Below are 14,010 nucleotides of genomic sequence, written 5' to 3'. Positions count from 1 at the left end.
TTTTTTTTCCGGAAAAATGGAAGGAACATAGAATGGATGAAGTGGATGCTCAGATTTATTATTATTTATAAAGTGAGCACTACAAATTCTTGTACTTTTATTCGGCTTCCAGTCTTTCGGATTTTTACTGAAATTAAAAAAAAAAAATTGTAGGTTATATTTTTATTATTTAATTTTTATCTATTTCATGATTGCTAACTAATTTCTAAATATCAAGGAATTTTTTTTTTGTATGAACTTAAAATATATTTTTATTTATTGTAATAATTGTTAATTACTTACACATATTTTTCGACTGCATTTATCCATTTTAAACGCTTACTCTCCTTCCACGAAAAAATACTAGTATTTTTTGGAAAAGCTTAAAATTTCACCGGCAAATTTATGAACAACCTTTTATACAACACGACTTTATTGATGAAGACATTGTAAATTATTAAAAAATTTATCTCAATAAAAAACAAATCAATCGAAAATCACATGTTACTGAGGAATAGTATTATTATTATTGCCCAAAAGGTTCACCTTTTAGTTACTAGTTGGCGTGACATTCTAGATGCACGGTCCCTATACATAGTTAAAGAATCTGAAAACTTATCGAATTATTATTGTTTTCTAACGATGTTTCCAAAAATTAGAACAAAATAAAAGACTAAGCCTGGCGTAAATAAGGCAAACATGGTTCGAATCGAATAACAAATGAGGTTAGTTTTAAGTTGTTATATGGTTAAAGAAATAATGAATTATTACTTTCCAAGATTTTATCAAATATGTGAAGCTTGTATTTCTATTACTAATATCTTGAATCAAAAATTATACAAAAAGATTACTTCGACTTAAAAAATAAAAGTCTACACAGAACCATAAAAGCTTTGAAAAAATTGAAATATCATAAAAAATACTAATTTTTCCAACTTCATTATTGTACAGGCGTTGAATCCATTTCAAACAACATCCAGTTAACTCATTTAGAACCAGAATGACTAGAATGCTGAGAAAAACGATACTTACTTTTACCAAGTGAAAGTCGAAAGTGTTGACAAAACTTCCATCTTCATAATTGACAAACTTTGATAACTTGTTCGATGAAGTTTGATAGCTATGGGTAGCTGAGTAAGAAAAGCGTCTAAGTAGGCACTACTTTTATCTATTTGGTATCGTTCAGGGAAAGCAGAAAAAAAATTATGTCAATGTTTGTATTTGCTGTTTATGTTGAAAAGAAATGACTAAAAAAATTAATTGAATAATAAGGAGCCAATTATGTACAATTTTTTCAACTTAATTATTTGGAATTCTACATCATATTCTTATATTTAGACGAAAATATCAGTTGCAAAAAAGTTTTTTGTAACTATTTTTTCGTGGCTCTCGTAGTCTCTGGTGAAACAACCAAATTTGATGGACCAATCAACGCTATACTACGCTTATTCCGAAATTTAACATTGAAACGAATAAAAAGAAACGTATAGGTGAGTTTTATTTAAAATATTTTCTACTTTTATAGCATTGAGATTACTATTACGATTATTATTTCATGTTTTCTTTCTCTCATATAAAACGGATTGAATACTTTTTAAAAATTATTTCTTAAATTAAAATGCCATTTATCGCAAAATAAAGTCTAGATAATTAAAAATTGCAGTAGAATGAGCTAGACACCGGGTCTCCCTAGCCACCTTTCTCTTACTTTTTTTGGCATAACAGGGAATATCGATGGTTTTTTCTCATTTCTTAACAAAATATGAAAATACCGTAAAAGTCATTATAAAAAGTGAAATTATAATTTAAATCGACCTAGAAATAAACATGATATAAGCATTTAAACGACTAATTATAGAGATATTAGAGGGATTGGATATAGTACTTGACGTTAAATACTATGCTTGCCTTTAAATACCAAATATTTTGTTAATATTCGAAAAACAATTTTTTCCAGCTGTTTATTACACTAACGAGCTTTTATTAAAGCGAAAAAAAAACATAATCGATTTGCCTGTTCGGTTTACAGATTAAATTGTAATTATTATAGTTAATTTTTCAATGGGTTTCATCTAATAACTATATAATATGTTATACAAATGTAAATTAAACACAAAAGTTACCAAAAATACCAAAAAATACAAACTTATCATATGTGTTTCAATATTTGTGTATCTATTTTCCCTGTTTTATGTGTATTTAATGTGGTAATTAGTACTAATGTTTACATATTCAATTTACACCTGTTTTTGTATTGTTTATACAAAATGTATACACTATATATATATATATTATATTTATCATAATATATTTTAACACAAATATTTCGGCCAGCTATGTACACAAAACTTCATTCATAGGTATAGGTATAGGTATATATGTATAATATTAATTAGTATAACATAAATACAGTGTATCGCACAATATGAGCAGTTGTCTAGAAAATGTCTAGAAAATTTCCTCACGATGCTAAATTTGTATCGTGTTCGTGTACAACACAAAAATGTAATACTTACTATATCATTGTAGGTAGTATTACAGTAATATTATACAAAATACTATTCTACATTTTCATTTTTTCAAATATGTATAACAAATAAATCTTATCAAATCCTGTTATCAAATCAAGCCCAATTTGACGCATCGATTTTGAAAGTCTTTGTAAGAAATATTGCGGTAAGAAAGAAAACATCTCAAAACGTCGATCTCTTTAGAAATTCGTACAGACTTACCGATCGTCAGGTTTTACCATTTTATTCTTCGCGAGCGACAAAGTTCTTCTTAACTCTAACGATCGAAGAGATGAACACAACTGGGGTAATGCAAAGTAGATATGATCAGAATACATTCGAAGGCGTGCAACATTCTTGCCAAGGCCTTGGGGCACTATCAAGGAAATAGGGATCTACACGGCTTAGCTTAGCTACTTTTTAGAATGTCACTTAGAACGAATTACAATGAAGAGATCTCGCATGAAAGGAAGGGGAGGTAATAAACGAAAATTTATCTCCTCTAACAGCGCCCAACACTTGCTTTTTAAACAATGATTTACTTCTATTCAGTCATTTGATTTGACAATTCCCTGTTAGCCACAAATAATGCCTTTTTTCAGAATTTACAAAAAATTCCACCTTCGTATAAAAATATCCAGAAACTCGGCTTCTGTCCTTTTTGCGACTGGTAGTTTTGAGAATATGACTATCGAAACTAAAATTTTTTAAACTTTTATTAACTTTAACCGAAATAGCTTGGCACTAATAATGTTTGGGATGGTTTTTTTTCTCATGTAACAGAATCACAAATATATTTCACGTCATTTTTATTATCATAAAAAAAGGACATTCTGTATTTCGTTTACCTATTTTAACTTCTATTATTTAACTATTTGCCATTTAGTTACATGTCATAATATTGGTTAAACAATTTTGTTGAAGACTGAGTATATTTTAAGCATGTTAAGGTCCATATGGAAACGTTTTTCTGTTCTGTATACCGACAAAACTTGATAATAATATTTATATCTAATAAATTAATATTTTTTTATTATCATTTTAAATGTTTACTAAATTTGTAAATAAAGAATTTATTATTTTGTTAAAAATTTCCTCCAAAATTTTTATAGTTGTTTGAAGAACAAAACTTCGTCTAAATAGTCTTCATCTCATTTAAACAACAGGCATTTGCTATAATAAAAATGTATTTTAATGTTACAGTAACCAAATTCGTAAATTATTTTCAGAAAATTTGAAATATTTTAAATTTTGAACAAAAGTCAACTTCCACAAAGCTCCAAAGCTCTTTGTTTTTGAGATATTTTATTAACAAAAAATATTGATGTTTGTGTATATTAATTGTATGGAAACTTAAAGGCAGCTTTCTTTGTAGTTAGTTTACATATTATATACATACTTACTACTATTTTCATATGATGTACTCTTATTGTATATTAGATCATATATGAATGAAGAATGGCAAAAGAGTGAACAAATGCGAACGAAAAATTTAAAAGAAACATGGCTATCGTCCATTCCCTTCATGTACTGTTAGCCGAAAACATAATCTATCTAAATAGAAAGATGGATTTATAGCGGTTTAATGGTAGCGGTTTGAGGAATGTTTTAAATTCAGCTAGTTTTTGAATGTTTTCTATGGTTCTGGAGGACTAAAAACTTAGTTTGTTCAAAACGAAATGAGACTGTCCGAGGAAGAGTGTAAATTTCTAAGTATTTATGTGCGCATACACGCATATAAAGCTACACTCTCTCTTATTCGGCTTCATTTCGTTTTGAACGATCTATAGCTCTGAGTGAAGAAAATATGGCACACATTTTTCTCAATTTCAAATCAAAGCCTCAAAAACTAAGAATTTTAGATTAAAGGCCTTTCATACTTTTGGTCTACTCATTCAAGAACTAACATTTCCTAAATTAGAAAATTTGTATGCTGAATGTAAAATTGTCGACGATACTCTAAGTGTTTGTTAAAAATATTTCTAATCAACCCTATATAGACAAATTTTTAGTATCAAGATGAATATCTGTGTACCTTTTTGGTAATTGCCCGCTTGTAATACATTGAATACAATAAATATTCATTTTTAATAATTCGCCGATCAAAAACTAACGCTCTTACTTACTCGGTCTGTATGAAATTTTTGATTTAGCAAAAACTGTTCACTCTCTGCCGAGACCTTGTTTTAAAATTATGCAGTGGTCTTAAGCCTCGATGAATATATAAGTTTATGGTGCCATTTAATTGATAGTGATATTATAAAATAAGTTTTGTGTGTAAAAAAACGTTAGACAAAAAGAAAATCAACGAAAAACACGAAAATCTAAAATTTGACTTTCCGTAATGGTGAATGTACTATCTTGCTACATCTAAATTTATTTATCTCTTTTCCACAGTTAACTTGGAATAATAAAGCGTATTTTTTAAGTTTATTAAAACTCTATTTTTTCTAATATCTGACACCTCTTGTCGAAAATGGCACTGTTTCGATATCTTGAAAGTTGTCTGAGTTTAGTGGAAAACAATTGCGTAATATTACGTAATTGAATTCTTTATAATGGATTTCCACAACGTAAAGTTTTCTACAATAAATTACAAATAAAACAATTGTTTCTTTTCATAATTTTTTTTATTAATTTGCATTATTTTGATTTTTCATAATTTTTGTAAACTATATTATTATCTATATTTTCTTGTTGTAAAGGTTACATATAGAAAATACAATTACATTTATAATTATTATAATAATACTTTATACAATTGATTTTATAATACATAGGTTGTTATATAAGATGGCTATCTGTTGTTAAGTTTTTAATTGGAAATAAAACACTTTTTTATTAAATAAAATCAGAAATCCCTATTGAAGAATGAAAGGTTCTATGCAAATTGTGGATCAAACATATCGTCCAATCACGATTTCTATTACAATTCTTCAGTTGAAAGATAAACCAAGTATCGGCTATGACATTTAAACGAAGTTGCTTTGATACATAAATCGTTTCATTTTCAATAAAGAATTTCTTTTGACTTTGATAAAAATTATATTTTATTTCCAATTAAAAAACTTAATAATTTAGATTGTCCACCCTATAATTGGCTAAAACTACGATTTAGTTTTTATTTTAGTTTCTTTTATTTTAGAAAATTTATACAGTTTTGTTTGCATTTAAATTTATATACTATATGGACTAGATATTACACAAAAATCAATTAAAATAAAATCCTTCATGAAATTGCAAAAACTTTATAATTTTTTAAAAAGTAAATTGGTTTTAATTTTGTAAAAATTTATTATAATCAATATCATAAAATTAATTTTTGACTTCTTAAAATGAAACAAATATTTTAGTTTTCGTAAAAATTTGATTGTTTCTGAAGTATGCCTTAACTGTTCTTGTTTGTTTCGGAAACACAATTCTTGCTACCACATAATTATAATTTTGTCGTTATTTTTCTGATATAAAATCAGGAAATAAATAATACAAACTAATTTCATAAACGGTATAGAAAATTACATCTTTTTGAATCCCGAACCACGAATCCATAGCTCATCAGTATTAAATTATTTAATCAAAATAATTTTTTTTCGAAAATCTCAAAAATTTGTTTCGTTGAAATGTTTTGTAAAATTTTGATATTTATATCGTTGATACATTTAGATGGATAAGTTTGCCAAAATTAACTAAATTATTTATTTATACAAGATTGTGCTCAATTACAAGAAATTTGAATTTCAAGCATTATATGAAAAATAATATTAAAATGTTGTAAAAATCAAAACTAATTTTACGAAAACCGTCGCGTCGACTCTTGGTATTTGTTTCATTATTTTAGACCATACATTCAAAAGTTTCAGACGGCGCAATCTTACCATGCATTGTCATCCAAACTAAATGTGCATGCAAAATTGAAGCTCAATTTGTTGAAGATATCTAATTCAAAATTGAGTTCAAAGAATCCACCGCAACATCCTTATACATTCATTGCAAGTTTTAAATAAAAGCTTTTAATTAATTAAATTCATTTTATTTAAAAAATTTGTTTGCACCGAATTCACAGAAATAGTATTTTTACATTTCGTATGATTTTTAAAATTGTATAAAACGATTATCACTTAATTTGTTAAACATCTATCTACAAATCTGTTATATTTACAAAAAAATATTTACAAATTTTTATACAAAACTTTTTAGCGTTTTTATAGGTGTATGCAAGACTGATTATTAACTGAGTTCGAAAAATATCTCTCAAGTATTTTCATACAAAAGTCTTAATCGGAATGCTTATGGGTTTTAAAAGCTCTGATAAAATTTTTGTGGAAGATGGGACCATAACAGATGAATTTTTACATAAATAATTTTAAAAAGTTTTTCCTTGCGCTTCCACAATTAAAATTATTAGCATAGGTAATATTTTTATGGTTATTAAAAAAAGTATAAAAATTAAATTATGAATTACTATCCCACAAATAGAGTTTTTTGCTGTTTACAAAAAAAATTATCAGTTTTTTTCTGAAGACTAACATAATATTCTTGTAGTCTTTTCTTGTACAAGTTCTATTATTTTAATTGTGTTATTTCAATTAAAAGCTGATCAACTGGATGCTCAGATTACATACACCCATTTTTAGCAAGAACTACGATTTTTTTAAATGTATGTATTCAAATGTTTAATTAAAATGTTTTGTACTAAAATTCCAACATGAGACTTACAAGATTTCCAAGTTTATAAAAAAAAAGTCCAAATTTTTTTAAGAACAAAATTCATTTGGCCAACGTATAATTTTGTAGTATATTAAGTCAACTCTCTCGCCGGCTAAAAATATAAGACAAAAAGTAAAAATATATAAAATTCGAATATGAAATGAATTATTTTAAAATTAATTATTCTTTAGTGGTGTTAAATGCTTGTTATTGAAAATAATTTCGTACCCCTGATGCAAAAAAGTAACTATTTTTGAAATTGATATTTCAACAATTTTGGTTTTAGTGACAAAAATAGCAAATATTTTTTAGCAGAAGGTGTTTTTTATTGAGAGACTCAGAAAATAAAAGATTATTCTTCAAAATGATATAAAGAAATAAAATTTTTAAAACTTTAATTATGTTGGAGAAAATATATGAATATTTTCTTCTATTTAAAAAATTTTTACAAATTGCATTCGACAATAATTCCCTGATTAATTAAAAATATTCATGGCTTGCTAGAGGAAAATTACTCCAAAAATAAGGGTTTTGAAAATGTTTCTAATGTTATTTTTATTTTTTGGAATCTCAATAAAAAACATTTTATCCCTACTGGGCGGAAAGTGACACCTTTCGTAAGTAGTTAAAGCAATATTACTGCAAATTTTGGTTGGTAGATTTACATATTAACATAATCAATTTTCGGATATTTATATGTTAGTTTTGATCAGATCATCTTAATTTTAAAAAAAAGTCTACATTATACCTATTATTAATTATAAAAAATCTTTTCATCTTGTCCATTCATCTGAACCGGATAATGGTGAAAATGCTGAACTTGGATTATGTATACCACCAATTTTACCCGCCGAATTAAGATTTCCCGTCGTGGATGATGATGTATTCTCATCGTTGACTGAAGACGGTGTTGTATCAACTTTTATTTTAACTAATTGTAATGGTTTTTGTGGCAAAACATTTTCACCAATGATTGATTCAATTGAAAAACCAGTTTTCATTTTTTTTCGACCACTTACACCTGAATTTAATAATTGTTCAGTGTCAGCACTCAAAGATTGTTGAGATGTTTGTGCTGATACTGGAACCGGTTTACATATTGACGCAGCCTGCGACGCCGCTGATGATGATTGTGGTAAAATTCCTAGGCCTAATCGTGATAAATCCATGGGTGGTATTAACGGAATATTTGCTGGTAAATAAGCAGAATATGCAGATGGTAAATGTTGTAAACTTGGATGGGGGAAAAATCCATGTTGATAACTTTCTTGACTTAAAAACGATGCTACCATGGCTGAAGCATGATGATCACGTAACATCATATTCGGTGATGGACGTTTATAACGTTTTCGCCGGCGTAAAAATGACCCATTATCAAACATATCCTCAGCTAATGGATCCAATGTCCAATAATTTCCCTTACCTGGATTCCCTGGTTCTCGTGGTATTTTTATAAAACAATCATTTAATGATAAATTATGCCGTATTGAATTTTGCCATGCCGGGAATTTTTCACGATAATATGGGAATCGGGTCATAATAAATTCACAAATTCCACTTAGGGTTAATTTTTTATGCGGTGATTGTAATATTGCCATTGTGATTAGTGCAATATATGAATAAGGAGGTTTAATTAACTGATGATTGTTACCATTTGATGATTTTGATGATTTCGTGGGTGTTGGTGTATCTGATGAATTTGGTGAATAAGGTGGAGGTGACGGTGAATTATTATTATACATATCATGTTGATTTGTTGATTGATTTGATGTATGATTATTAATATCAATAATTCCACCACGTAAATCTAACGGTGATTCTGAACGTCCAACTAATAATCCACCTCCGGATGTTTGATGATGATTTGTTGGTAAAAACCCACGATTCACAGTTAATAGCATATCTTCATGTGTTAAATGATGATGTAAATCGTTTGCATTTAGATTTAATCGTACATCATCAACCATTGCTAAACACATTTGTCTATTTTTTTTACTTCACTAAATTCACAATTCACTATTTTCCACTCACACTATTTTATATGTTCGTTATTCATTTGTTATTTTTTTTAATATTTAACTTTTGTTCAAAAAAATTGATTTAATTTTTAACAAAACAAAAGAGCGATCAAAAAATAAATTTAATAAACAAAAGAATCTCGATTTTTTTTTACATTAGTTAAATCACAATTAATTAAAAAATAAAATTTAAAACACTGAGTTAAAGTTAGTTGTGTTTATTTGTTGTTGGTTTGTTCTTTGTTTAAAAAGTAGATAGTAGGTAGGTAGTTAGGGAAAGTGTTTTTCGACTTGTTTAATATATAAAGTACAATGTTATAATAATATTTTTAGAAAACAAGTTTCATCAACGGATTTTCGATTGTATAAAAAAAGGTTTTTCCGTTATTTAGTTAGCGCGCGCATTTATTTGTATTTCTTTTCTTTTCATAGTTCCACACAAAATATCACCACTGCACATATACATTCATACTACCATATATATTGGTTGTTATGCTTGATAAATTTCGAGTTAGTGGCGGTGGCGCGTGTTACGAGATAGAATCAAATGAAGAAAGTACAACAATGTGTATTTGTGTATATATGTTTTTGTTGTGATGTTATTGTGACCGACCGCATTAGCATTAGAGAGGCATGCTGGACCACAACATATTCCTATAATCGTAGAGAGCGCCCCCTTAACAAAATACTCATCCCTTACAATACGGAGGGGTTGAATAATATTTATCTATGTATTGTAGGCGGTCGTTATCGTAGTTTAGTATCCGCCCTAAATCAGCACCACCGTGTAAACCTACCACCGTGTATAAACCTTACAGTTTTTGAGTCTCAATGCTTTGCAAGGTTTTCATCTATCTATGTGTGTATGTATGTGTTTTTCTATGTTCGTTTGAGTTCAAACCTTTTCTGCTATCATAAATAATATCTTTTCTCTTTTGTCATTCTTATATAAATAGGATAATAGATGTCTGTTATTAAAATTACTACTACTTGTTATTTTAGCGACTGAAAATATTATTTTTGTTAACGCCTTTTTAACATACTTTATATATATCTAGATAAATATGTATATGTATATAATATATTTTTTTTTAAATAAATTTTAATTTTTTTTTTTATTCATTCCTTTCTGGGATAGTTTATTTATTTATTTTGTGTTTTAATTTTGATTTTTTAATTTTTTTTTTTTTTTGGTGGAGGGTCTGTGAAGCTTTTATTTATTCTTTAAAGTCTTTACACGTTATAACGTTCGTTATAAGTACTAGACTATGTTTTATTTATTATTTTATGAAATTTTTCCTTGTACAAAATAATTATTCACGCCTTCATTAATAAATTAAAGAAATACATATTCTTTATTGCTTGATTGCGTTGAAATTATTTAATAAAGAAGACGTTACTTGAATTATTTAACTATCACACTGAGGAAAAAAAGATTATTTATTATATAATGTCATTGAAAAGATTCTTATGTTCTCATTCGCAATTAAAAGCTGCGGTTTTAAAATTCAAAACTAGCGCAATTTTACATCTAGCTTCGCTAGTTTTAAAGAAAATGAATACTGCAAACACTTCTAAATTACTATCAACTCCCCAATCTACTCAAATTTTCATTTAATCTTTCTTAATCAGTTAAATTTAAGAAGATTGCTGAATTGGATAATGTACTACATTAGGTACATAGGCTTTCCCCATATTGAATACTAGGAAATGTTTTCTTTATCTAACTATTACTATTAGAAATTAATGTATCATGTTCAAATAGAAATTATTACGATACCGGTGTTAACATATATGAATATAAATCTAATAAACATTCCTAAAAACACAAGGAACTTTCCGATGTTTCATATTTATTGAAATTTTTTACTGTCTTCCATTAGAATGAGAATTAAAATAGAACAATATCTATTTATCTACCTTTATTCTTAGTATGATAACTAAAAAACTTTTCGGGAGCGTGGAATACCCTCAAAAACCATCCTTAAAAATAAAAACCTGAATAACTGAACTTAACTTCGTATCTATACACATAACTCGGCTAATGTTTTTTTATTCCTTTTTTTTTTGTCATTTCTTGCAAAATATACTTACATATTTTTTTCATTGTAATTTGAATTTTTTTGGGCACAAGTACTAGTATTTACAAGAAAAACGAAGATAAATTTTCCTATTATTGGGTTGTTGCTTGTGTATATCGTCATTTTCAGCATCTTTGGTTAGAGCATTTTTTTCATTTCACACCTGTTGAGATATTTTCTTTTTCTCTAGAGTTCAACTCCCCGAGAAAATTTTGACATAGTAAATTTTGTAATAAGTGTGAGATTTTCCATATTATTCATATTTTGTCCATAGTTAAATGTTTTTACCATCCGTTTTAACTTTTCAAAAATATTTATTTAAAAAACCAGGCGATTAAAATATTAAAGTTGTATCATTTCAACAAATATTTGTAAATTTTCAGATAAATTTTAATGCCTGTGCGGTTTTGCAATTATATATAGAAAATTTTGAAAAAATGGAAAAACATAGACACCTTTAAGCTCGTTTTAAAATTTAATTTTAGCTTTTCAAGTACAACATCTTGTAAGAAATGAATAATTTATTGTATTATTTCATACAATTTTTAATTAAACTTGACAGATTTAATTTAAACGATATTAATTTTATGCAACTTTACAGTTTAAAGTTCGTTTATAAACTTTTTTAAACATTAAAAGTATGAACCTATTCTCAATTCTAACAATTCTAACAATAATATGAGTCCGTCGGTATTTCTATTTAAAGAATAGTATTAAATGAATATTTTTTTTATATTAATGTAGAAAATTTTTCGAAATATTGATCAATGAAGAATATTTTACTTTTATTTACCGAAAGAAAATATGTATATTACATATATAAGGAGAAAATCGTTGTTAACAGATTATTTTACCCATTTTAGACACATTCTGCGTTCTAACAATTATGAAAATAACGAGTAGCAAGGGCTATTAAATTTAACTAAATCAATACATTATTTTTCCTTCGCTTTGTTTTTCCGTCGGCGGTATTCATTTTAATTTTATTTATATACTTGTTTCTTAAAATATTACAATCATGATATTATCCAGATTATATTAAAATGAGTTAAATTTGGATTCACATGTGAATATAAATTTATACACGTTAATTTTTTGGGAGAATAATCTTTAGTGCAACAGGTAGTATGTAAATAGCTATGCTTTACGCTTTGGAATCAATGGAAAATTATTCGTCATTTCATTATACGATCTTATATTCCAGAATTGTATTCGGTATTCCAAACTACCTAGACTATCATTATGTTTGAAAAAACGGAATAAATTTGGTGTATAGACGTAATGAAATCTTCGAATAATATTTAAAGATTTCTTATTTAAATATTTCTATCCATAGAGAAAGACAGCCAACTCAATCGACTAGAATTTTCTCAGTTTAGAATGTGAAAATTGGTTTAGATTTAGATAATAATTAGATTTTTCTTTTATAAGTTTTGACATTACATATTTACATTTCTTTTTCTTCATTCGTAAAGTTTTCTAGTTGTTATTATTAAAAACAATAAAATTGTACGAGTAAGAGAAAATTAATTTTCTTTTTCAAAAGAGACATATTATCAATTTTACTACATTATACAATAGTGGCTATTTCACACATTTATTTTACATGAAAGTGATTTTTCATTTTACATATTTTCAGGCATTATATCCATATTATCTTTGCGTTTGATTATTACTATAAGCTTACCGAGAATAATAACAATACAATTCATAACAGACACTATATTCAAAACAAAGATAATATTTAATATATCTTTTAATGCTATAATATATCTCTTCTTCAGTAGTATTTAGTGAATAAAATAAATTAAACACTAATTGTACTTCCCGTCACCTCCACCACATTCCAATCGGCTATCAGAACTGTATGGACAAATTCCAAAAATTATCTAGTAAAAATAATAGTGACTAGCCATGAAATATTTTTAATGAATGATTCATTTAAAGTTTTATTCTTGAAATATACTTGATCTGCGAACTTCAGATCTAAAAATTTTAATGAAAATCGTTTTCTAAGGCGCCAGTGAATCATCTAATAGGGACAACTACATGTGTGTTGATCATTTCAGATAAAGAATTTCTATTTCATGTTCCGGAACGTGAACTTGGTTTTTGAAAATCTTTAGAAATACGCAAAATATGAACATTTATAGATTCTACATTCATAAAGCTATAACAAAATTCATTATAAAAGTTGAGAATAAGATAAAAATAATTTCAACCCTAAATCTACCCTGCTCTTACATCCCTTATAGGGATGTAGACACTTGGTTTTCTTCTATTTCCTTACCATTGCTTATATGTTTACTTTCTTTTAAAAAGTTATTTTTTAATTTGTTTTCATTCATTCCAAGTGAAAATTATCAAAAACTTTCAAAATATGGTCGTTTTTGAGAAGCCTCCATAAGAGCCAATGTATTTTATATCGATTGTCAATGATTTTTTTCTTAAAAACTTGCTTGGATATCTATGCAGAAATTTTAAACACATATTCCTTGAGTAAAAGTACACCTATAAAAAAAATATTGAGCCTTTAAATCAAACATTGTTGTCATTCTCATAGATCCTTAAATCTCAAAAGTTTGCATATGTAAACAGTAATCTTTTTTGCACAAAAAATAAACCCAAGATAAATGAACAGTTTTCTAATTATATCAGTCATCAACCCAATTATTATCGCATTAAAGATATATGTTCATATATGTATCGAAAAGA

The 14,010-nt window shown here is 26.9% G+C and overlaps 1 protein-coding gene across 1 annotated transcript; it reads right to left on the bottom strand.

Annotated features, from left to right (window-relative positions):
* Positions 1–7,969: 7,969 nt before the first annotated feature.
* Positions 7,970–9,175, bottom strand: LOC123301079 (forkhead box protein D1-like). Its single transcript, XM_044883807.1, has one exon. The coding sequence runs from the start codon at positions 9,173–9,175 to the stop codon at positions 7,970–7,972; it is 1,206 nt and encodes a 401-aa protein (XP_044739742.1).
* Between the last annotated feature and the right edge of the window lie 4,835 nt (positions 9,176–14,010).

This window comes from Chrysoperla carnea, chromosome 5, assembly GCF_905475395.1.
Source record: "Chrysoperla carnea chromosome 5, inChrCarn1.1, whole genome shotgun sequence".
Taxonomy (NCBI): Eukaryota; Metazoa; Arthropoda; class Insecta; order Neuroptera; family Chrysopidae; genus Chrysoperla; species Chrysoperla carnea.
The sequence above is the reverse complement of the archived record's forward strand: the minus strand, read 5'-3'. Positions and strand labels throughout refer to the sequence as shown.